Raw genomic sequence first — 25,570 nt, forward strand, 5'->3', positions numbered from 1 at the left:
TCACAGATCAAAGTCAGGCTGCGGTCAAACTAAGCAGGTGACCGGAATATTCACAAGGACTGAGACATGAGGTCAGAGCCTAGGCAAAGTGCCTGGTCACAGACAAGAGCAGTGAACACTGAGAAACCTGAGCCTGGGAACTTCTTACACATTTGCTATAGGGGTTGGAATCAGTCCTGGAGCCAGGTCAGCTGGGAAGACAGCCTGGCTGGAGGGGGAAACGATATGCAGAGAGAGGCAGGGCTTTTCCTGAGCCCTTATTCTAGGCTACCCAGCATCAGTTGTTAGCAACTCCAGAGTGCCTCAAGTTCAGGGTCATACACTCAAATGTCTATGTGGGCCAGACAGGTCATGTGAGTGAGATGTAGGGTACAACAGTGAAGAGTGGAGATTGACAAACTGAAAGGAACACAGCAAAGGGGGCAGTTGCTCTTCAGCTCCAGCCAATTGTTGTCCTATGGGAAAGGCAATTTCATTACTGCCAGATCTGATTTTCCAGGGAAGCGAGAAATCTTTTTAGGTGCAAGTTTCTGATCTTTGATGCTGTCAATTTTTTAAAACTTTCAAAAACTTGTATTGGCAAACAAAACCATGTCTGTGGCCCTAACTGGACTAGTGGTGGCCATCTTTTAACGGCTGCTAGTTACCTGGTACTTGTAGAGGCTAAGTGACTTGGGTATGTGGTAATATTACATTTAGAACCCACTCTCTAAGTTTCTTAATATCAATGAGAGTGACTTCTGGGTTATATAGAAACAATTTATATTCATAAATTACTTTGGTTAAAAAAAATATTCAAGGCCAGGCACAGTGGCTCATGCCTGTAATCCCAGAATTTTGGGAGGCCCAGGCAGGACTGCTTAAGACCAGGTGTTCAAGATCAGCCTGGGCAATAAAGTGAGGCCCGTTTCTACAAAAAATAAACAATTAGCCAGGTATGGTGGCATGTGCCTGTGATCTTTGGGAGGCTGAGGCAGGAGGATCACTTGAGTCCAGGAGGTTGAGGCTGCAGTGAACCATGTTTGCGCCACTGCACTCTAGCCTGCGTGAAAAAGCAAGGCCCTGTCTCAAAAAAAAACAAACTATTCACCTCTTCAAAGTTACAAATCCAAAATCCTATCTCTTTTCTAAGCTTTTAAGTTCTGCTAACAAATCTTATTATTGTGCTTATAAAACAAAAAGTTTAATGTTTGATCCAACTTACTACTAAACTCCTTAAAACACTTAAATGGCATTTATATGATTAATGTATTTGATTTCCTTAAGTACTTAATTTATCTGACCAAGACAAAACCTGATCAAGTACTTATATCTCCAATAAATTAAGTTTATAAATACAGGAAATCTTAAGTCATTCTAAAGGTTCTAAAGTTACAGAGAGATTTGGTAATGACTGCACCACTGTACTCCAGGAGCCTGGGTGACAGGGCAAGACCCTGGCTCTAAAAAAATTTTGTTTAAAAAAAGAAAAAAGAAACTTGGCAAAATTTCCACTTAAAATTTGAGTATAAATACACTTTTTAGTTGGCATTACAAAGCAAACGTGTTACTCTCACAAATGCTCTTCCATATGTCAAGGACTTAAAATACAAACTGCATAGGCCCTTATAGCAAATAGTAATGATGTGGGGGTTTGATGTTTTTACACACCTGTTCTTCATCCTAAGTCCTCCATCATTAAAAGATGCACACCTACCAAGGAAACAACTGATGCCACTGCACGTATTTTGGAGGTTATCTTCTCAGATGACTGAGATTGCAGAACTACCAGAAATGTTGGTTGGGCCACTGACTAGACTGTGAAAGGACCCAGAAAGCGCTATTTGTGGCCTCATAAAGCCCTATCACACGGCCTCCATTACATAAAAAGGCAGTCAGCCAGCTCATATCCCTGAGTTTGACGCTATTCAGGGCCTAACTGCACTTTCTCACAGAGGTCTAGAATCCCATCCAGGCTGTCAGATACCTTGTCTCAGTGGCAAATTTCCTTGGCTCTCGAAACACAAAATGTTTTCTCATCTTGATGATTTCTGCTTTTTATTTCTAGGTGAACCACTGCTCTTAGAGTTTTTGTTTTTTCAAGAGATGGGGTGTCACTATGCTGCCTAGGCTGATCTCAAACTCCTGGCCTCAAGCTATCCTCCTGCCTCAGCCTCCCAAAGAGTTGGGATTACAGGTGTGCACCGCTGTGCCCAGCAACTCTTAAGTTTTTAAAATGAAACCTGGTTGAATGCAGTATTGCTCTAACAACTTTGACTTCTGGTCACAATTCCTAAGGTTCTCCTGACAGAACACTGGTCTCCTCACCCTTAGTTGAGGGTCTTGTCCTCTGCTCCTCATTGCCTCTCATCGTTCAGTTTTCCCCTCTAGAACACCCATCTTCTTTCTTGAGACTCTCACCTCTTAGCATCACCCTTTCTGCACTGCACCCCCATGCCAACAATTCCTAGAGGTCCCTACTCCGTCTCCAATACTGTGGAGTCCTGCTCCCTTCTCCATGATTCTTCCCCATTCACACTCATGCACCCTCTTAGAGAACTGATCTCTCCTCAGAAAAGGGAAATCTGATGCTACTTGTTCACACTAAGACATGCACAGTTGAGTCCTCCTGTTTATGCTGAGTAAACGATGCTTCCTAAGAAGAAATGGAGGAAAAGAAACTAACATTTATTGAGCACTTTACTAGGCACTAAGCTCTGAATTAACTGTTTCACTTGAGTTGTCTCATTCATTCTCAATAGCCACATAAGAGGACCTATTAAGAAATCCAGGGCTGGGCGTGGTAGCTCACGCCTGTAATCCCAGCACTTTGGGAGACCAAGGCGGGAGGATCACCTGAGGTCAGGAGTTCGAGACCAGCCTGACCAACATGGAGAAACCTCATCTCTACTAAAAATACAAAATTAGCCAGGCATGGTGGCGCATGCCTGTAGTTCCAGCTACTTGGGAGGCTGAGGCAGGAGAATTGCTTGAAATTGGACGGGGGTGGAGGTTGCAGTGAGCCAAGATCACGCCACTGCACTCCAGCGTGGGCAACAAGAGCAAAACTCCGTCTTAAAAAAAAAAAAAAAACAACAAAAAACAAAACTCCCGAAACCCCCACTCCCAACATCTCAACAACTAAAATTTATACAGTGCTCAGTTTACATAGTATTTCCACACACATTGTCAAGTCGCCATATTATTAACCAATTTTTTAAAATGAGGGGACCGAAGCATAGCGAGATGAACACCCCCAAAGGCACCCAGCCTGTGCAAAGTCCATCAACATTCTCACTTAGGTTCACTGGCCAGAAGCTTGTGTTCTCTCCACTCAGCCACACTGTGTCCTCCACAGACATCCTCCTGCCCCATTTCCTTTATTCTTCTGGGAATCAATTGGCAACCCAGAACCAAGGTCTCTGTTCCTGTTCCTCAAGACCCTGCCCTATTAAACCCTTTCTGTCCCCAGCCCAGCACTTCACGGACCTTCAGTCCCTTCTACAACTTTATCTTTCCCATCTTGCTTTTCCTGCCCCAGTCATCTCTTTGATTTGACTTCAAGCACCGTATCTTGAGAGTCAGGGTAGGATCAGAAAAGGCTTGCTGCTGTAGTTTCTCTCCAGACACTAATGAAACACTTTTCAGAGACACTTAGTCTTTATAATAAAACATTTTCTTGAGTGCTTGAGCCAGGTGTTTTAAAAACATTATCACAAGCCCTCATAACAATGCTACAAGCTATGTGCTATTTCCTACCCCTCAAAGGGGAAGAGGTGGAGACCCAGAGACATTGACTTACCTATGGTTAGAATTAGCAAGTGGCAAATTGTGATTCAAACCCAGGAGTCACCTCCAAAGCCTCTGTTCTTGTCAGTGCATCACACAAACCCTTGTGAGAACAATGACCATGCAGACTGTAAAGTAGGTGGGGTTTTGTTCAAATAATATGATCAAAAATTCACAATTCAAAAACTTGGAGGCAACGTTCTTAAACCCATGGTCCTAACTCTAGACTAGCATGGCAGCCTCTGTGACTATTTCTACCCGTCAGTAACCTCTGACTCTTACTAGTATGGCAGCCTCTGTGACAATCTCCTTGTCTCCTGCATCCCTGCGCACATCCCAGGGTCTCCTTCATGCCTTCTGACTGTGCTGCTGGCTCACACAAACCTTCAATGCCTCTTTAGGAACTGTCCTTTTATCTCCTTGGGGAGCAGCAGCTCCAATGTCTTATTTTCACCCATTATGTTTCAGGTATTTTTAATATTGTTAAAAATATTTTTGGAAGGTCGTACCCCAGTGATGGCATAGGTGATAGTGTCCTTGTAAGCATCAGAGGTTACTGACAGGGGTAGGAACTGGTAACACGAGCATGAGTTGATGCTTATACCTCTGCTCTGCTCAGGAGCTGACAACTAGATATGCCCTGAGACTAGAAACACGACCTTAGTCAGAAAGCCAGAGGGGGAAGAGAGAGACTGAGACACAGAAAGACTGAGCCCTTGCTATGGACCAGTCACTCTGCTAAGCCTTACCCTGACAATGTAAATGATGTCTTCTCCATACATACAAACAAGTCAAGTTTCGGGCAGTTTGTCATTTGCCCAAAGTCATGCAGAATGGCAGATCCAGGTATGCAGACTCCATTCTCAACCACTACACTGTATCACACTATATCTATTCAAGAGGTAACAAAAACCTGGCCCAGGCTTGGCTTAGATGATGGGTTAAGGAGCAGAGCTTTCCTGATATTCTGACCTCAATGACCAAGTGAATAGGTTTTAAGTAAACTGAATGAAACGGCAAAATTAGCAAAATTAGAGCCAAAGAGGTTTCCAAGGCCCAGAGCCAGTTATCTAGAAGGAAAGAGGTGACTGCAAGGTGACTACAGAATGGCCTGTAGCCCAGAGGGATGGCTTGGCACAAGCTAAAGAGGTATCTTCTTCACCCACAAGGTTAGGGACCAGGGTCTGAGGCAAGAGGATCTCAGTATTTATAGAGAACTGCAGGGAGGCTTGGCTTATAGTGAGGAGGAGAGGTGGTTGGGGGTGGGGATGGACCCAAGAGAAGATTAATGGGATCATGAAAGGGGCTGGGAATTCCAGCCAGCCATAATACATCTCAAGCTGAAGTCTGAGTAACTTGATTCAACATTTCTTCCAAGTAGGGTCTGATAGGGTGTTCCAGAGGCCAGAACACAGATGAGAACGGTGGAGGGCTACAAATGAGCAAGTCCAATCTACGTCCACTCCAGGACAAATCTGAGCCAGCAACCAAGACTTTCAGATTTCTGTGACTAACCAAGGGGTTTTCTTTTTGGGATCTACTGTCTCACCCATTCCCTGCTGTACAACAAAACTGTTAGGCATTGGGAAGCAGTGTTTGTTTTGGACTGTTGGGCTAGAAGAAAGAGAAGCTAAGGGGGAAACCCCCCAACTCCTGGTTAATTATTCATCTTCCAGATATCAGCTTGGACTTACCACTTTCTGCAGGAAGCCTACCGTAACTGGACATGGTGCGATGCTTCTCCTCTATATACCATAATTCTAATTGCCTGCCTGTCTCCCCCACTGATCTGAGAGCACCACACAGGGAAGAACTAATACAGTGCCTGGAACAGAAGTGTTCAACAAATGGTAGCTATTAACATCCCACTCATATTTTTCTGAATTTTCTGATTGCCCTTCTCCCCTAGAACAATCTTAACACACTTGTAAATTTTTTTTTTTTTTTTTTGAGAGGGAGTCTCACTGTTGTCACCCAGGCTGGAGTGCAATGACGCAATCTCAGCTCACTGCAACCTCCGCCTCCCGGGTTCAAGTGATTCTCCTGTCTCAGCCTCCCAAGTAGCTGGGATTACAGGTACCCACCATCACGTCTGGCTAATTTTTGTATTTTTAGTAGAGACAGGGTTTCACCATGTTGGCCAGGCTGGTCTCAAACTCCTGACCTCAGGTGATCCACCCGCCTCAGCCTCCCAAAGTGCTGGGATTACAGGTGTGAGGTAATCCTCCCAGGCATCTGATCCATACTTGTAATTTTTTTTAATTTTTCAAAAAAAAATTATTGAGATGGGATCTCCCTATGCTGCCCAGGCTGGTTCGAACTCCTAGGCTCAAGTGATCCTCCTGCCTCAGCCTCCCGAAGTGCTGGGATTACAGGCGTGAGCTACCGCACCTGGCCAACACTTACAATTTAAATACACGGAAAGGCATGAACTAAAACTGAATCAAGTGGGGCCTGATTTGACTGCTATTGCATTTCATGGTGTGAGGGGACAACAGCTTCTCCAGGTGTAACAAGGACTCATTTGGCTCCACGGCCTCTCAAACAGTGCAAGGGGAGCTCAGACCTGAAACCTTCTCACCCAAGGCCCTGGGCTGGTAGTATAGCAGTAAAGTCTGGCTGCCCAGGCAGAAGACGCATCAGACACTTCCTGTTTTTCTTCCTTTAGGGTGAGTTTAGGTACTAGACTCTTCTGTCTACCCTCAACTCAATATGGTTTATCTGAGGTATTTCTTGTTTTTCCCTGAAAGAACCACTGGAAATCTGCTTAGAGATCACTGAAACCAAGTTCCTGAATAAATCACATAATAAATATAACCACCACCACAGCCATTTATTAAGTGCTTGCCAGGCACTGTGCTAAAGCTTTACAAACATTGTTTCCGTTACTCCAACAACCCTGAGGTAGATATTTTCAACATGCCTCCCTCCACCCATGTCATTATAGTTGAGGAAACTGAGGCTCAGAGAGGTTAAGTAAATCAACCAAGGTCAAACCCAGCTGAAAGCAGTGAAGCTATAAATTCGAACCAACTATATCTGACTCCAAAATCCATGCCTTTAAACACTGTCCTAGATTGTTTACCATTGAAAGTTAAAGCCACATGCTCCTTCCCAAAATATGAGAGAATAGATTTTAAGTAGGAAAGCAGTGGGGGAGCCCATATGTAAACTGTTTAATCAGCTATGGGACTCAAACTCTTGGAGGGGTGTAGAGATAGTCTGGGTATAAGCTGACCACTGGGTCCTCTCATCTCTCCAGCTGCCAGGGCCTTTCTCATTAAGATCTCTACTCCTCACACCTGACTACGCAATATACTGTTTCCCTTTCAGCAACTACTGGGATGCAGAGGTCAGGCACATTTGGTGACACAGAGCCAAAGACACCTGAGAGAAATTAGGAGACATTCAAAAAAGTCCATCACCCCTGAGCTACTGGTCCCTAAGGCACACAGATGCATTTAGATGGAAATCCTCCAAGAAGGGGACATGTTACATATGTCATGTTTGATGCCCATCACCACCCTGCAAAGGGGATATTGGTATCTCCTTCGGACAGCTCAGTTCTTCCGCACTAGCTTCCCAGGCCTGGTGCCATTCTCACAAAGTCTCTGCAGCAACCACTGCACCTCTCCCCTCAACTGGCTCTCTACTACTCTCTAGGTGCCCACCCCTAACCCATCTCCCGAGGCCTCACTAACCACAGGCCCACAGGCCTCAAAACTTTCAGTTTCTGAGGTTTTGCCCAACAGAAATGCCCTCAAAGTGCTCAGCAAGGCTCCATTCATCCATGACCTATGAAGATTAAACCGAGATGGCTGAAGACAAGCAGAAGGGGCTACCACAGTGAGACAAGCTGAACCAGGACGTACAGAACTGACAACAGAAGGGCAAGAACACACAGCAGACACAAAACAAGAGGAGCAGCCATGGGCAAAATAAACAGAGCTGTCAAAAATCAGAAAAGGGAGATGGCCCTAAGATGAACAGGGATGACCAGAGAGGGATCCTAAAGACAAGTCTATTCAACACTTGCAGCCATGGAGTTTCTGAGGGAAGGACAACTGTTTAGGAAAAAGGGTCTTGGTAAGGAGGCTGCAGACAGGAGACAGCTGAATAAGGGAAACTGCAGGCAGCTCTCAGAGGGACACTGGAATATCCCTTTAGAGCTAGCAGTTTGAGAAGACATCAGAGAAGTATGCAGGGAGTGGAAGACAAGCAGCTGGAGGTCTCAAAGGGGAGTAAGACACCAGCTGAAAGGCCAGACTATGGAGCCCCGAGCTACTTCTAGGCATACCTCATCATCTACCCCATCTGGGTCAAACTGGTCCCTGAGGGTCATTCCCTGCAGCCCCTGCTAAATTCTGTACGAGATTTTGAAGGGTGGAAGACCCAGAGGTAGGGAACCTACTGAGAGGTGAGACACAGCCCCATTTTTGGGAAGTTTCCATTCTGAAAGAGAGAACCACCAACCCCCAGTCCTTCATCCTTGAGGGATCCTCTCATCTAAGGCACTCACTGCATTCAAGTCACAAAACTGAGGAACAAATACTAGTGTAAATTAATACTGTCCTTGAAGTTTGAAAGGACAGCAGAAGATGAGAAGTAACACGGAGACATGGGAAGAGCCAAGGTGGGCTGCTCCACACCTGAAGACTCATCCTATTACTGAACCTCAGCACTGTTCACACATCTGGGCCAAAGGCCTCAAAGCCCTCCACACAGCCACAGCTGCACTGATGTGGGGTTGTGGGGACATCAATGTTGCCAGGAAGCGTACAGAGGCCCTCTAAGGTGAGCCCAGAGGCTTTCAGGAGCCTGGGTAGAGCTTTGCTCTCTACTGGTTTCCTCCTCTCTCAACAGTCCCTAATCTTGTCCACACAGGGTGCACAATATACATGGGTGGCCTTATAACCTCTGGTTGCTTCATGTAATTTCTTCTGCAACTAAGCAGAAGCTCCTGGGATTTGATAAGGACGAGTTTTTCCTCATGCCCTACAGTTGCTGGAATGTGACAAATACTTGTCACAGGTGGGCTATCAGGGGTGTTGACTATTACAAAAACATTTTCCACAAATGGCAAACACATGTCAAAACTTTTTCATTGTTATTCTTTGCCTTATAGCTTGTACTTGACATCCATCTATTTTTCTTTGTTGGCTCATGCCCAAAGATGTCTGTTCCTATATCCATCTCAGGCTGGTGACTGGGTCCCGAGTTTTTGTTATGAAATACAAGCTCTGCCCACTTGTGGCAATACTCAAAGAGGATGTAGCCCAGGAGTCTCTGGGGGCAGAGGGAGGGAGTGTCTCCCCATACTGGGCTGGCCCACTGATAAGGATCCTTCCCCTCTCTGTCTCCTAACAGATTCAGATTAATGATCGCTCATTCCTAATTGTCAAATTTCTTTTCCTTCATCCTGTGTCTAATCACCAGTGACAGAAACCATTACGCAAATGAGAGCAGACGACTTCCCCCAACTGTTCACGTTGGTAAAAACCTTGTAATTTAGAGCTCTGATTTGTAGGGGAAGCTGGTCTCCCCCAGGCATCCTGGGCATCTGCTCAACTGATGCCCAGAACAGCCCCTCCTCCATCCCCAGAACTCCAACCCCCCAACAAATATTTGACTTTATAAAACACTAGTTTTCTCTGTACCTGCTGGTGTGAGTAGATAAGCCTGCAGCGTGGCTGACCTCTATACACGCTCAAACCCCCACCTTCCCTTGCTGCATGTGTGTCCCACACTGCCAGCTAGAATGGAGGTAAACTACAGCAGAAATGTTTCCTCTGTGGCAAGCAGAATTTAAGCCTAAACATCCCTCATCAAGGGAAACCTCACCCTTTCCTTGGGGGGAAGCAGCAGCAGCAGAATATGAACCAAGACTCTTAGTGCTATCTAGAACTACAGTTTCAGTTCTATAGATGCAAAAGCATGCTGGGAGGAGTTATGGGTCTATTCAAGGACACACAAGTAATGCAATTAGAGACAGAACTCAGTTCCCCCCACAGCTTCTTCTAGTACTAACTCATAATATGGCTTCCCAGGCAGTTTTTCCAAGACGTTGTTAGCAGGAGACCAGAAGAACTTTTACCCTGAACTGTATATTCTGCACCATCTTGGGCTGGATCTGCCTTCAGATACTGCCCAGTGGGGTGGTATCTTGAGGACAGAACCTGTGGTACAAGGAGGGAGGTAAGGAAGGAAAATCAACAGTTTGGTTGAAAGGAAGGAGCAAGGGGTTTGCAGCCAAACAGTGCTAAGTTACAACTGATTGTCACTAATCACCTAATCTCTCTGAGTCCATTTCTTCGTCTGTAAGTGAGAATACCTACCTTGCAGATAGTGAGGAACAAAGATAAAAGCACTAGGCACGTATTAGATGTCTAAAAATCAGGATCACTCTTGTATTACCCAAGGATCAAGGCCAATCCTGTGAAGGTTCCAAGATGAGCCTTCTCCCTCCCACCCCTCGGCCACCTTAGGTGAGACCTGTGTCAGCACAGAACCCAGCAAGGACCAGCTGAGTGCATGCCTCCTTGACATATCACCCACACCTTTGAGGGCTGAGCCAGGAATACAGCAGACCTGCTGAGAACGAAAACAATCTACTATCTTTCCAAGTGTGACTGTGGCACCACTCCTGTGCTCCTCTTTCCCAAAAGAAGTGGAGGGATGGAGATCACTACAATCACATTTCCCAGCATTGACTATATTTGAAAGAGCTACACTTCAGAAGATACCATGTCTTCACATCCACACTGCATCAGAGAACCCCAGAATGGGGTACTAAAAATAAACACCCCTCCCCAAAAAACACACTCAGGCATGCACACGCATACACACGCATCCTCTCAGTTAGTTCATCAGTGCACTATAAACTGAGCTTTGGGGGTGACAGCCAGAGCTCAGATGCTGGAAGTAAACCTTTGGCAAAAAAAAAAGGAAAAAGAAAAGAAAAGAAAACCAGAGACCTTCCAACTCCTCTTCCCTTCCAGAGAGAAAAGGAAGACAGGAGCAGAGGTGAGGAGACACAGGGCCACCACACTGCCCAATCCCAGAGGCCCCACTCCCACTGAATAGATGAGAATGATCGCCCTTCAAGTTGTGCAATCACAGCTGCCCACCTGTAAGCTGCAGCTCTGAGAGGGGTTCCCATGAGTAGCTCCTAACAGAAAAGGAAATTCAACTTCCATGCTCTACCAGTTGCCCTGACTACTGAGGGTGTTGTGGCACATTACAATGGGGTCTGGCAGAGGAGCTGGCTTTAAGAGGCAAGCCTATGTGTTTGCCCGTGCCCTGAGGTGGATCACAGGTAGTGAGTGAGCTGCCTGGGCTTGACCCCATTTCATCTATTCAGCCAGGAAGCTCAGCAGGAGTAAAGGATATGGCCTGGGCAGGGAGCATTGTAGGGCCTGGAGGCTCTAGCCAGTTAGCCTCGGGCAGGCTGCAGTGAGACCTGGCTAACATACGATGGCTAAAATCCAAGTATAAAAGCTTAGGATAGGTCAGGCAGTACTTCCCGGGGGCTCACACTGTACTGTCCCACTGGAAAAGGTAAGCAGTGGAGAACCTTGGTAAGTAGGGAGGCTGGCCAGTGTGGATACACACACACACACACAAACACACAGAGGCTTGCACCCGTAGTGTGGATACACACACACACAGAGACACACACACACACACACACACACACACACACACAGAGGCTTGCACCCCTAGAACCTAGAGAAGCCACAGCTAGGAGAACTCCCTTGGTACCCAGCATAGGGGCAAGAGCTGGTGCTGAAAGAGAAAAATTGTACGTGTCTGTAATTTGGAACTTATGCACAATCATTGGTTCTTATGTCCCAAGATCCTTTTATGTATGGCTTGAGCTTGTAGGCCCAGTTGGAACCCTATCTAATCCTCTCTCACAGGAAGGCTATCTAGGCTCTCAAAGGCAAGCCTCCCCTCTCTTTCACCCCATTAGTCCCACTAGCCATTCCCACACCACCTAGAGCATGACTATACAAAAACTGTCAGGAGGCAGACTGACCTAATGGTCAGACTAGCTCTGGCCCTGCAGCCCAGATGCAGTGGGGAGTCCAAGAGCATCTCCTCTCTCTCTCCCAGGCTGAGGCACTGAGGTTGCAGGAGATAGGGCTGAGAACCAGAAGTGACAGCCTGACCCAAAAGGAACAGGGAACACATACATACATGCGTGTGCATGCACACACACGCACACACATTCCGAAGTGGACAGACTAACATACACACAGACGTGATGACAACCAAAAGCTGGGACTCCACACACTGAATGCAGGACTTTAGGCGGGGGGCAGAGACAGAAGGTGCTGGGGCACAACAGGCAAGGGTATGAAGTTCCTCCAAATAGGAGTGGAGTGTCAACTGCCCTGCCTCGCCCCGAACACCTGCCTCCTGGGCCATGGCAAGAGTCCAGTCCATTAAGTGCAGCGTGCAATACTAGCGCTTGGAGTCTCCTGTCCTCATCAATGAAGCGGTGTGGACGGGATAGCAGTCACCTGGCAGGAGGCCTTGACCCCCGGCAGGCTAGTTGTATCGGCCCTTGATCATTGTGTTCAACAAGGGCCCCACCTGTAAAGAAACATTAGGAGCCAATCAGAACTGGCTGTTCCCTGGCCCTGGAATTGGACAGGGTGTGTCTGGAGATACCAGATGTCCAGCCAAGGACAGAGACAATGTTTTCATACAATCTTGTGAATCCTCTAATCACCTATCTTCCTGAAGGCCAACCCAGTATTCTGGGACATAACCTTTTCCTCAGGGGTCCATCTTGTACTATTATTCTTCCCTCTCACAACACCCTGTCTCTTACTGTAATCAGCCCCAAACGGACAGAAATGGTCAGAGGAGCTAATAATCCCCACACATCCAAGAGTGTCTGCATGTTTCTCCAGAATGTTAACTGCCTCCATATCCTCAAAAAACTATCACCTGCAATTGGGGCTGATGCTATCTCCCAACACCAGAGGTGTCTGTGGATGCTGAGCTTACCTGCAAGAGGGAGGCAAGAACCCTACAAATACAAACCTCCCCCATTTACCCAAAGGGCCACTGGCACACCTGTGTGGGAAGCAGGTCTCTCAACATTACCTACAGCAGCCCTGGCACAGCTGGGAAAGTGCAAGGAGATGCTTTAGTGCTCGCTTCCTGTTCCAGAAGAATCCCCTCAGGGGGTCCCCAGATGGCGCACAAGCCCCATGGGGAACATTACTACTAGCATGGAACTAATTATAATTGATCCGCCAGTCAAGCCCAGCTATCACCAGGAAACAAGAATTTTTCTGAACATACCCATAACCTCTATGGAGACAAGAGGACACCAGATACTGAAACACAGAAGCGGTAAAGAATGTCACTCCGATCCTGACTTTCCTTGGTCAACCAACCCACTGAGCCACCTTGGGGCGGTCACATACCTCTTGTGGGTTCCCCAAGGCCTCTCCAAGCATCTTCTCAATGTTTCTCATTATGGCCACTTTCTGATGGGCTTTGAGAGGATATTCAATTCTCTTAGGGGTGGGAGCCCCCTACAAAGGAAGCAGTAGCTCAGGAAATGCCTTCAGCAGCAGGCGTCAGTGTCACTCTACTGTTCTTAGTACCATCCTCCCTTCTAAGAAACCCAATTCTTGCTGGGCACGGTGGCTTAGGCCTGTAATCCCAGCACTTTGGGAGGCCAAGGCGGGTGGATCACTTGAGGTCAGGAGTTTGAGACCAGCCTGGCCAACATGGTGAAACCCTATCTCTACTAAAAATACAAAAATTAGCCGGGCATGGTGGCGTGTGCCTGTAGTCCCAACTATTCAGGAGACTGAGGCAGGAGAATCACCTGAACCCAGGAGACAGAAGTTACAGTGAGCTGAGATTGCGCCACTGCACTCCAGCCTGGGTGACAGAGCAAGACTGTGTCTCAAAAAATATATTCAAAAAAAAGAAACCCAATTCAATCCTATCTCTCTTCATCTCTCCAGACACCTGAGAATCACTTCCAGGGATAATCAACCATCCCATCCAAAATCATTTATTATACCTACCTCACCCAAGAGCCAGTTCCATCTGGAAAAAACAAAAAAAGCAAACCATATTCACCTTATACCAGAAGTTCACAGTGATGGTAATCCCCCCATTTAGTAATGACTCTATGTGATGCCACCTGCAAGAAAACAAACAGGCTTCTGTTTACTACTGATACTTTTCGGCGGGGGGTGAGGAGGTGGAGTGTTGGGGCGTGGGGGACAGGCTGAAAAACTAGGTAGAGTGCAGTTAAGGAAAACAGTGAAGATAATATCTTTACACTCATCCTGTGAAAAAACACACACTGGGGGGTTAGAGGTACTGGTGTTCAGTCTCTAAATACCAAAGAGCCAAGAACAATTTATCTAGGCTCAAGCCTCTGGAATCTTTTTGGACTTGAAGAATTCTCATCCTGTCCTAGAGATCGGGCTATCACTCCCCCCACTACCTCCCACAGGTTCAGTACGCTCACATCTGGATATGCCAACCTTCCTATGGACCACATAAAACCAATCATGCCATAACTCAGAAGGGACACAGACAAGGCTTTCCAGGGAATGGAAAAGAAAGCTCCCAAGAAGCCCCCAGCCCTAGCCCCCTTCTCACCAGTACATTGGGATGTAAAGAACATCACCAGGGCCAACGACTGTTTCGTAACCAACCACATTTTGGAAATTAGGGAACCTCTCGTAGTCGGGATTGTCAAAGTCCACCTAAGAGGTTCAAAAGAAAGAAAAAAAAATGTCAATCACCAAATCTTTATCAGTAAAACTACTATGTGCCAGTTTGGCAGTAAAAACAAACAAAAAAAGATGCCTTAAAAAAAGTCTTTAGAATTTATATCCAGCAGAAGACATAATGCACATTAAACTCTGAGAGAAAACAATACAAGACAGTCCATGTTTGAATGTTAAGTGACAAAGCAGCCTAGGCTTCAGTGCTCCTGAGATCAGACGACCCACAGCCGAGAATATGACAAATTAGGAATTATCCTCCACCCAAACCTTCAGAAACTTTCTCCCAAAAACATATTCTAACCAGCAAAGACTCCTACATGAAGTAGCTAGACAGCTTTCTGAAGAAAGGAAAGGATATCTTTGGCTGGCCACAGTTAGATCCAGGAAATATATTAAACCACATAGCTCAGTTTTATTCACCCTTCTGCTTATCAAAAAGGATTTTTGATGCTTATCAAATAGAAATAGCATCCATGACAAAAGCAAACAATGATTAAATCCAATGGAGATATACACATTTTGTTCCATGAACTTATAAGCCAATCAAACAGAGTAACCAGAGTCCATCAGCATGAATGACAGGGTCTGTCCTGAGAATTAGCTCTGTGAGGCTAGTTATACTTACGAACATCTGGTGGCCACTCCAGGGAGTCTGGAATTTGTGAGCTACAATGAAATTATCCTCTTGGTGTGTTAAAGCAAGAATAGCCTGTAATCCAAACCTGGCATATCACTACAGGGAAGGGGAAACACATTCCAGCCTGGGCATTTCTAGAATCTAGAGTTCTATACCCTTCTCAAGACCACACAAGCTCACCTGGCTCTGTCTGTCACATGGGTGATGAACAGGGTATGGGTAGAGGCACTCAAACTGATCCGGAGGAAATAAGATGCATCGTTTGTAACCTTTTATTTGAGCAAAAAAGTTCTGCTGCTCATCATAATGAGCAGGTGTCACATTTCCTGTAAGAAGAAAGGCATTTTCTTATGCAGAGCAGTGGTTCTATTGCACGAGCTGGAATATAGGACGCAGTGCTAGAGAGAAATCCACCCTGCCCTCCCAGCTAAGAGTTCCAAATCAAAATTTAGGCAGAATCAGGGAAATTCCAATTACAACTCTCAGAAAATTAGGTGTTAAGCATGTATGGTAATAACTCTAGCAAACATCACTGGTTAAGGGTCCACTATCAGCTAAGTCAACTTCCCTAAATGAAGGCTGCTGCCCTTACTGGAAGCAAGAGCACATCAAAATGATACTCAAAAATCAGGTAGGGTAATCAACTGTGTATACGTGTACTCTTCTTGACTACGGCAAGAATTCAAGGGAAGCAAAACAGAAATGACTAGTATCAACAACATACATGTGAGGAGTTAACCAGTCATTCTAAGTTTAACGATTATGTAGCTCTGTATTTACTTAGGGTAGCTCTGTGGAACTTAAAGACTCTCAACCTTTCCTCCCACTTCAATACACCTAAGGGATGCAACACTTGTTTTTTTAAGATACGGGGTTTCACCATGTTGCCCAGGCTGGTCTCCAACTTCTAGGCTCAAGGGACCTGTCCGCCTCAGCCTCCCAAAGTGTTAAGATTACAGGCGTGAGCCACCAAATCCAGCCAAGACAACACTTCTTAGAGCAACATTGGGGCTCACTGGTGCAAGTGATTTTTGTTGGAGGGAAGAATATCAGACGACTGAAGAGAGTGTTGTATAATTTAAATATGGCACATTATTTTAAATGCCAACTTGAATTGGTTGTGCCCTAGTGTATGTTCCATCTACTCCTTTATAACTAGTACCATGTCTGCTGTTTGGCCTTTGCATAGTCCATGAGTTGAACACACACACTTTTGCAGGGCACGGAATTTAGAAAATATTCCCCAGCTCTGTCTGAGTATGCCAAGACAGATGCTTTCTTAAGTGATGAAAGTCCACATGCATCCTCAAAGGAGACTTGCTCTCTCATCTCTACCTGAGGGATCCACTTCCATGCACCCTACCACAGGAAATGCAGGCAACAGAAAGACATAAGGGTCAAGTAAACTGCCGGGCACGGTGGCTTACACCTGTAATGCCAGCACTTTGGGAGGTCGAGGCAGGTGGATCACGAGGTCAGGAGATCGAGACCATCCTGGCTAACACGGTGAAATCCCGTCTCTACTAAAAATATAAAAACATTAGCCGGGCGTGGTGACGGGCGCCTATAGTCCCGGCTACTTGGGAGGCTGAGGCAGAAGAATGGCGTGAACCGGGAGGTGGAGGTTGCAGTGAGCCGAGATCATGCCACTGCACTCCAGCCTGGGCGACAGAGCAAGACTCTGTCTCAAAAAAAAAAAAAAGAGTCAAGTAAACCAGAACTGGCTCTTTCTTGGAAGGTCAACCAAGAGTTGGTTTCAAAGGGGCAGGTAAGACCAGCCACAATGGCTCACATCTGTAATCCCAACACTTTAGGGGGCCAAGGTGAGAGGGGGCCAGGAGTTTGATACCAGTCTGGGCAACATAGGGTGACCCCATCTCTCCAGAAAGAATACTTTAAAAATTAGGCAAACATGGTGGCTTTCGCCTGTAGTCCCAGCTACTCGGAAGGCTGAGGTGGGAGGATCGTTTGAGACTGGGAGGTCAAGGCTGCAGTGAGCCCTGATCATGCCACTGCACTCTAGCCTGGGTGACAGAGCAAGACAATGTCTCAATAAAAAACAAAAACAAAAACAAAGACAAAAAAAGAGGCAGGTGGTGTCAATTCACAAGCCACATGGCTGGAAACCTTTATTAGTACCAGCAGCAAAAGATCCAAATCTGAAGAATGGACCATCAAACAAGAAGAAACCAAGGAGCTCAGTGGTGAATGGCAATAAATAACTTCTCTGCTTCCCTGTTCAACCCAGGTTATTCACCATTTACTAAGTACCTACCATGGGCATGGCACCTTGCTACTGCCAGAAATAAAAATAAGAATGAGACAATGACCCTGCCTCATAAAAAGCTCTCATTCTCCTGAGTGGAGTTTAAGGGTCTCTCCTTTCATTCAAAAGGGGGAAAAAAAACAAAAACACATTCACATATTTATTAGTGTATGCATACATTTATCTAGCAGAAAACACAAGCAACTAATAATATGCAGTACCTCCAGGGAAGAAACTGGGAGGCTAAGAGATAGAGGTGGAAGAGGTATTAATATTTATCACTATATACCTATTTACACGTTTTGAATTTGAACTCCATGAATATATTATCTATTTAAAAGATAAAACTTAATTTATACTAAAAAAATAAGTTTCTCCTCTTTTACTGGGATAAAAATTTTCTGAACATAGACAGATCTAGTAGAGAAAATGTACAGTAATGTGCCACATAATGACATTTTGGTCAACAACAGATCCCATCTACGACAGCGCTCCCATAAGATTATAATGGAGCAGCCCTATACAGGTATACCATTATCTTTTTTTTTTTTTTGGCAATAAAAAAATTCCCAAACTACCATTTTTTATCCTTTATATATATTTTGTCTTTTGTCACCTTTTTCCTGCAGTATTTTGATACTGTACTTTTACTATACCTTTTCTATATTTAGGTATGTTTAGATACCCAAATACTTACCATTGTGTTACAGCTGCCTATAATATTCAGTACAGTAATACGCTAACACCATGTACTACGTGTAGTCAGAGGCTATATCATATAGCCTAGGCATACAGAAGGCTACACAATCTAGGTTTGTGTAACTATACTCTATGATGTTTGCACAATGATGAAGTCACCTAACAACACATTTCTCAGAACGTATCCCTGACATTAAGCATCACATGTCTATATTTCAGAGAGTTCCCTAATATCTCAGTATATGCACTCACATAACAGCTAAGGAAGGGAAAAGGGAACTTTTTAGAACACATGAAACTAGTTTAAAGACTTGACATAAGCCAGGTGTGGTGGCACACGCCTGTAGTCCCAGCTACTCGGGAGGCTGAGGCAGGAGAATCACTTGAACACGGGAGGCGGAGGTTGCAGTGAGCTGAGACCGCGCAATTGCACTCCAGCCTGGGCAACAGAGTGAGACTCCGTCTCAAAAGAAAAAAAAAGACTCAACATACATTATTTCATTTAATCTTCACAACTATTTACAAGACATTATCATGTTTCATTTCTTTCCACTTATTTTTTTTAGAGACAGGGCCTCACTCTATTGCCCAGGCTGCAGTGCAGTGGTGCAATCATAGTTCACTGCAGCTTCAAACTTCTGACCTCAAGCAATCCTCCTGCCTCAGCCTCCCAAAGTGCTGGGATTAGAGACAGAGTCTTGCTCTGTCGCCAGGCTGGAGTGCAGTGGCGTGATCTTGGCTCACTGCAACCTCTACTGCCCGGGTTCAAGCAATTCCCCTGTCTCAGCCTCCCAAGTAGCTGGGACTACAGGTGCATGCCATCATGCCCGGCTAATTTTTTATTTTTGTTTTTGTATTTTAATAGAGACGGGGTTTCACAATGTTGGCCGGGATGGTCTCCATCTCCTGACCTCATCATCCACCCACCTCAGCCTCCCAAAGTGCTGGGTTTACAGGTGTGGGCCACGGCACCTAGCCCTATTATATTTCTTTTACAGCTAAGTAGGCTGAGGCTTAAGAAAGTGAAATGGCTTGTTCAAAGTCATGGAGCTAATAAGCGGTGGAGACAAGATTAGAAATCAGGTTCATATGACTCCGAGCCATGCTGCTTTTGAAAGACTTCTTACCTTCCATGCCAATGAGCAGTAGGTTAGAGGTAAGCTGCCCCCAGCCACGCTTTCCCTGTTGCTTATTAATCCAGTTCCAGTTAAAACCCAAGAAGTCCATGACAATCTTCCTGCCCACAGTGTCATTGAGCGTTTGCTGCAGATACAACCTATGTTCCCCAAGAAGAAAATCCTATTAGTGCATGCACACGCAGCCCCTGGCATGGCCTCTCCACATCTGAAAATACAAGCCCAAATCCATACCAGCATCTCCCACAGAGAACAGATATAGTTAGGCAAATCTTAGCCAACATGGATTCTCATACAACTGAATTCTTACTTATCCTTCATTGAGTTATGTTTAACACCAAACTTTTTAATTTATTGTTTTGTTTTGTTTTATTGTAAGAAACAAGGTCTCACTATGTTGCCCAGATTGGTCTCAAACTCTTGGGCTCAAGCAATCCTTCTGCTTCTGCCTCCCAAAGTGCTGGGATTACAAGTGTGAGACACTGCAACTGGTCCCCAAACTTTTTCTTTAAAGAAGTGATGCTTAACCTTTTTTGGGTCACAGAATGACTCCTTTAAGAATCCAAAGAGTAGGAGGGTGAGATGAAAAATAAAACTTAAAAAAAAAAAAAAAAAAAAAGAATCTGAAGAAGTAGTCCCTGAAGTAGAGGCTGAGGCAGGAGAACCACTTGAACCTGGGAGGCAGAGGTTGCAGTGAGCTGAGATCGTGCCATTGCACTCCAGCCTGGGTGACAAGAGCAAGACTCCATCTCAAAAAATATAAATACATAAATAAATGAAAGAATCCACGGAGGTTCCCCACAAAAATGCACATACACCCAGAACTTTCATATAATTTCAGATTCCTAGAAGCCTATCCATAGACCCTAGAATGATGACTCAGTCTTATACCAGAGACTTGCAGAGCCTGAGACATCTCCTTTGGCCCTTGATGACGACTGTGGTAAATTGTATTACTGTTCGCCAAGAGCTGGTTCCCTCAGTGTGGAAGTTTTCCTTCATATCCCCTTGAAGCCAGGCTTGCTTATTTAACCTGCTCTGGCCAAGGAAATGTCCACAGAAGTGACCTGTGCTGTTTCCAACTATAATTTAAGAACCAGTCACCACTATCACATCTCTTTCTCTCTGCCACAGCAACTCTCAATTCCAGATAGTAGCTGCTGGGGCAATCTGGGTGCCAGAGAGAATAAGATGATGTAAAGAACAATATGACATTATCCATGATCAACATGTAGTAAGTGAGAAATAAGCCTCTGTTGTTTCTAGCCTGAGCTCTGGCTTGAAGCCTAGTTTATCTTAACTGATTCAGCCATCTATCCTTTTGCAGCCCTCTACAGCTAAAGTAAGGGAGACAGCTTATCAGGTAAAGGCCTCAGGCTCCTAACATACCTGAGGAAAGTCATAAGTTACTTAAGAGATACGAAAACCCAAACACACTTGAATAAGCCCACAAGAGACATTTAATAAGTGTGAAAACCTAAAAAAAAGACAGAAGCATCTCTGTATCTCTGTCCTGGTCCTGAGATCATTACTTCAAAAGGCTCAAAGGGGCCAGGTGTGGTGTCTCACGCCTATAATCCCAGCACTTGGGGAGGCCAAGGGAGGTGGATTGCCTGAGCTCAGGAGTTCTAGATCAGCCTGGGCAACATGGCAAAACTTTATTTATTTAAATAAATAGTTTATTTAAAAAAACACAAAATTAGCTGGGCATGGTGGTGGCAGTGCATGCCCTGTGGTCCCTGCTACTCGAGAGACTGACGTGGTAGGATCGCTTGAGCCTGGGAGGCGAAGGTTGCAGTAAGCTGAGATCACACCACTGCACTCCAGCCTGGGCGACAGAGCAAGACCCTGTCTCAAAAAAAAAGGTTCAAAGGCATCTCACTGCCTAGAATCTCAATGTTTAAGGCATCTCACTGCCTAGAATCTAAATGTTTAAGGCAATGTTAATCAGAAATCTTTTTTTTTGAGATGGAGTCTCACTCTGTCACTCAGGCTGGAGTGCAGTGGCAAAATCTCGGCTCAATGCAACCTCTGCCTCCTGGCTTCAAGCAATTTTCCTGCCTCAGTCTCCCAAGTGGCTGAGACTACAGGCATGCGCCACCATGCCCGGCTAATTTTTGTATTTTTAGTGGACACGGGGTTTCACCATGTTAGCCAGGCGGTCTCGAACTCCTGACCTCAGATATCTGCCTGCCTCAGCTTCCTAAAGGGCTGAGATTACAGGTGTGAGCTACCACGCCCAGCCTTAATAGGAAATCTTGATAAGTTGGAAACACTATCTTTGTAGGAACATGGAATCCTCAAGACTCAATGCAACTCTCCCCAAAGATAATAATTATATATTCACCCAAAAAATAAGCAAGTAACTTTGAAAGAGTCAGTGATACTCCCCAAATATGAATCTAAACATTATTACACCAGAATGGTAAATGCTCAAAATAGCTCAGAGGATCCTAATACATTTCACCCCATAATCACAACAACCTGTCCAATCATACATGAAGCTGGTCGGTGCTAAAGTCAGCTAATAGGGCAAAACTTCCAAACAATTAAAGATTTTCCTTGAAAACTCTTTAATCACCCATAAAGTACAAATTACACTCATTCTTACACAAAATGCTCTCACTATGGGAGGCAAGAAACTTCAAGTCACTGAAGAATCACAAGATTCACATATCTTACACTTATTCTTGGGTATATGTTCATTCAATGGAATTACACACTCCAATAGCATCATTTAAATCAAACTTTTTCTCAAAGTTGGGTGTGTGTGTATGGAAGTGTGCACATGCACACTGTGTTAAATTTTAGAAAATTAATGCATGAGACAACTCAGCTGAACCAATATAGTAAGACATCATGGACAGATCAATCACAGTTCATATCCTGGAAATTCTTCTGGTCAAAAATCCCATCATTATGACAACTGCTAAGTGTTAAGAAGAAGAAAAAAAGATATTTCAAATCCATTCACGTAGCCACAGACTGCTGAAAAGGCGTCAGGAACAGGAGTGAGTGAAGCAAGAGACTAGAGAGGAAACCCAGGGTTGGACACCAAATGCGAGAGGGTCATTCACCATGAAGTACTCAGTGAAAGCAATTCCCCAGAGGCGGTGTTATAGCGTGGTACTGAATACTGTCTGGGACCTACATAAGAGGCTGTCCTCATAAGCAGGAATAAAGGCAAAGAGGAAGAATCACTCTCTTATGTGTCTTGTGTTTCTGTTGTGATAGGAAAAACAAATTTAATCTGATCTTCCCTAAGCTAGAGAATCCCGATCTTCTTTACTCCAAAATCACAACAAACTATACAACTTTTCAGGTTGAACTATGCCCAGTCATCACAATACTTAAGGACAATAGCTACAAACAGGCATTTTCAGAGCAAAATCCAGTGACAAACATTTGTTTGACCCCCTGCAACTTTTTTTCTTTAAATCTGATTTAGTTGCTCACATTTAAAGTCAAAAGATTTTAAATAAAAGTACTGATTTTGAACTTCTCTTGAAAATTGGAATATCTTGCAACCCTAGAACTGCACTCCAAAACTGAAGCAAGCAAAGTCAAGTAATGACGTCTCACTATGGTTTTTTGTTTTAGTTTTTAATTTTGTAGAGACTAGCTCTCACCATGTTTCCCAGGTTGGTCTTGAACTCCCGGGCTCAAGCAATTATCCTGCCTCCGCCTCCCAAAGTGCTGGGATTACAGGCATGAGCCACCCCACCCGGCCTTGGCTTCTCACTTTGAACAGGGCTTATGCCTTCAGCTTCATCACTGATTTCACACAGACAATATTACTCCTTTCATTCACCTGCCTGACCCTTCTAGGCAACTAACTCTCACTTTATGAGGAAGAAGATGGGAACCTAGAGATTCATAGCCGAAGTTTAATCATTCCCCCATCCCTCAAGCTACAGAACTAGCTGGCTGTGGCACCAAGAACCACTAAGAACTCAAACCCCTTAAAGGCTGGAAGACCAGACTACTCCTTCAACAGGAATCCTGAGATGGGAGAGGCCAATCTCTAACTGACCCAATTCTGCCACACCTTCAAGTATAGGAAAGAAAAATGATTGCCCTAAATCCAACAGAAAATTAAGATTTGGGAATTTACCTCTCTTCCCCTCCTCGCTGCTGTATATCCTGCAGTTTCTCAACGAACTCATGAAATTTCATTTCTTCCCTGTTGGACCTCGGCTTAAAGTTCTGGAAATTGGCCATCTTCTTCTCATCATAGTACAAGAACTTGTGGGTGCTGGCACTGTACACAGAGAAGTCTCCATTACCAATATTCTCTTGCAAATATTCAAGGTCCCATTTCAGGGCAGGATACACAAGATTTGTGTCGGTCAGAACCACAGGCTCCTAAATGAAAGCAACAGGTGAAAAACATCAAATAAAGTAATGCCAAGAAGTCGGTGGGTTCGCCTCCATGATCCCAACTACTTCTCAACTTCAGAATAATTTCTCCCGTTAATCAGCACGAACCCCTCAAGTTCCGTATCTCCTCGCCTTTCTCTCCATCTTCCCATATGCCCTAGTCTAGAGCCCTGCCAGTCTCCCATCTCTTTCACCATTCGCCTCTGACCTCTCAACCGGGTACCTTCCTCCTCTCCCTTTAGACGCGGCCCCGCCCCCCACCTCATTCTCAATAAGCTCCTCTGCCCGGGGGTCGCTCTGACTCAGACGCGGGATGGGCCTAGTCGGGAAGCTATAACTGCGCAACTGGGATTCATCCCAGGCGGGGCCGAGGGCTCCGGCCTCCTCCCGGGGCTCTCCAGAGCCAGAGGCCACGGCCTCCGCCGCTGTCGCCGCCATCTCCGCCGCCAGGGACGGCCCCCGCCGGAACCGGAAGCTCCGCCTATTCCGGACGGAAAAAAAATTAAAAAATAAAAAAACACACACACACACAACGGAAACCATAGAGATGGGCTGCGAGAGAGAGCGGTCCAGAGACATAAAGAACGCGGAGCCGAGGCCTGAGGGTGCGCCTCCTAATGGTAACATGCAGCTCTACATCGTAGGCTCCACTGCTGAAGAAATGGGGCTAGACACTAGTCCCACGGAATAGGGATGACCTGGTAGAGCAAAACACAAAAAAATGTTGCCCCAGTGTACCCAAGTCTACACACGAGTCAAAGAAGGAAGCAAGTTCGGTTAGGCATTAAACTTTACACTCATGAATGGGGAGAAAAGCAAACTCTTGACACACCTAAAGAAGTCAGAAGGAAAAGCAATGATCACATCGGTAGATGTAGAGCAAAGGCTGACTGAAGGCTTAGGCAAAAGATATACAGCAAGTTGAATTCTTTCGAAATCAAGAATGATTTTCTTTTGTTTAGCATCATTTGATTTTTCTGCCTATATCGCCATCTCTCCTACTTGAATATATGCTTGCTGTGAAACCTATGTTATCAGTGGCCAACCATGGACATCTCACATTTTCAAACAATCTATATTGATTATAAAAGGCCATATTAACTACCTCTATTGCTTGGACAGTTCTTACGGTTGGCTGTAAGAGGCCCAATTCTACGATGTATACCAAGATTTGTACCCCATGATGTACACATCCTGTATACATTTCTCCCCTTCAAAGAAAACAGAACTGTGAATATGATAGAGCATCACTCCTGTAATTAGGTTAGCTTATATGAGAAGGATGTAATTAAAGTCCCTAATCAGTTAACTTTGAGACAGTAAAAAAGGAGGTGATTTATCCTGATGGGCTTAGTCTTATCACTCTAGCCCTTTAAATCAGTGCTAGAGGTCAGAGACAGAATCTAAGAGATTTGAAGCCACAGCACAGCTGTCCTGTTCACCTTGAAGGAGCAAACTGCCATACAGCAGGAAATGGCAGGTGGATTCCAGGAGCTGAAAAAGGCTCCTGGGTGACAGCCAACAAGAAAGTGGGCACCTTAATCCTACAAACACAAGTAACTGAATTCTGGCAACCAACCACTGAACTTGGGAAAGTACACACACAGAGTCTCAGATGAGATCGCCAACCCAGCCAACACCTTGATTTCAGCCTGATAAGACCCTGAGCTGAGGACTCAGCCAACCAGTACCTGGACTCATGGAATATGTGAGAAAATAAATTCGTGTTTTGGGCTGCTGAATTTATAGTAATTTGTTATGCAGTAATAGAAAAGAATGCAGTGGCTTAACTATGTAATTATGCTACATAGTAACCATGTTACACCAAACCGATAATAGGGCTACCTCTGTGGAAGGGTTTGAGGCTGCAGGTGGCAATCAAGGCTTTCATTTTATCTGCAGTGTTTGA

The 25,570-nt window shown here is 45.0% G+C and overlaps 1 protein-coding gene across 1 annotated transcript; it reads right to left on the minus strand.

Moving 5' to 3' along the window:
• Positions 1-6,582: 6,582 nt before the first annotated feature.
• Positions 6,583-24,205, minus strand: HIF1AN (hypoxia inducible factor 1 subunit alpha inhibitor). The gene is made up of 8 exons (XM_003904124.5): positions 23,923-24,205; positions 23,396-23,646; positions 19,273-19,421; positions 15,361-15,506; positions 14,413-14,519; positions 13,882-13,945; positions 13,212-13,322; positions 6,583-12,366 (listed from the first exon to the last, which is right to left on the minus strand). Exons 1-8 carry the CDS (start codon positions 24,202-24,204, stop codon positions 12,322-12,324), a joined length of 1,155 nt encoding a protein of 384 aa, XP_003904173.2. The 5' UTR covers position 24,205; the 3' UTR covers positions 6,583-12,321.
• Between the last annotated feature and the right edge of the window lie 1,365 nt (positions 24,206-25,570).

The sequence above is a fragment of the Papio anubis genome, chromosome 11, assembly GCF_008728515.1.
Source record: "Papio anubis isolate 15944 chromosome 11, Panubis1.0, whole genome shotgun sequence".
Taxonomy (NCBI): Eukaryota; Metazoa; Chordata; class Mammalia; order Primates; family Cercopithecidae; genus Papio; species Papio anubis.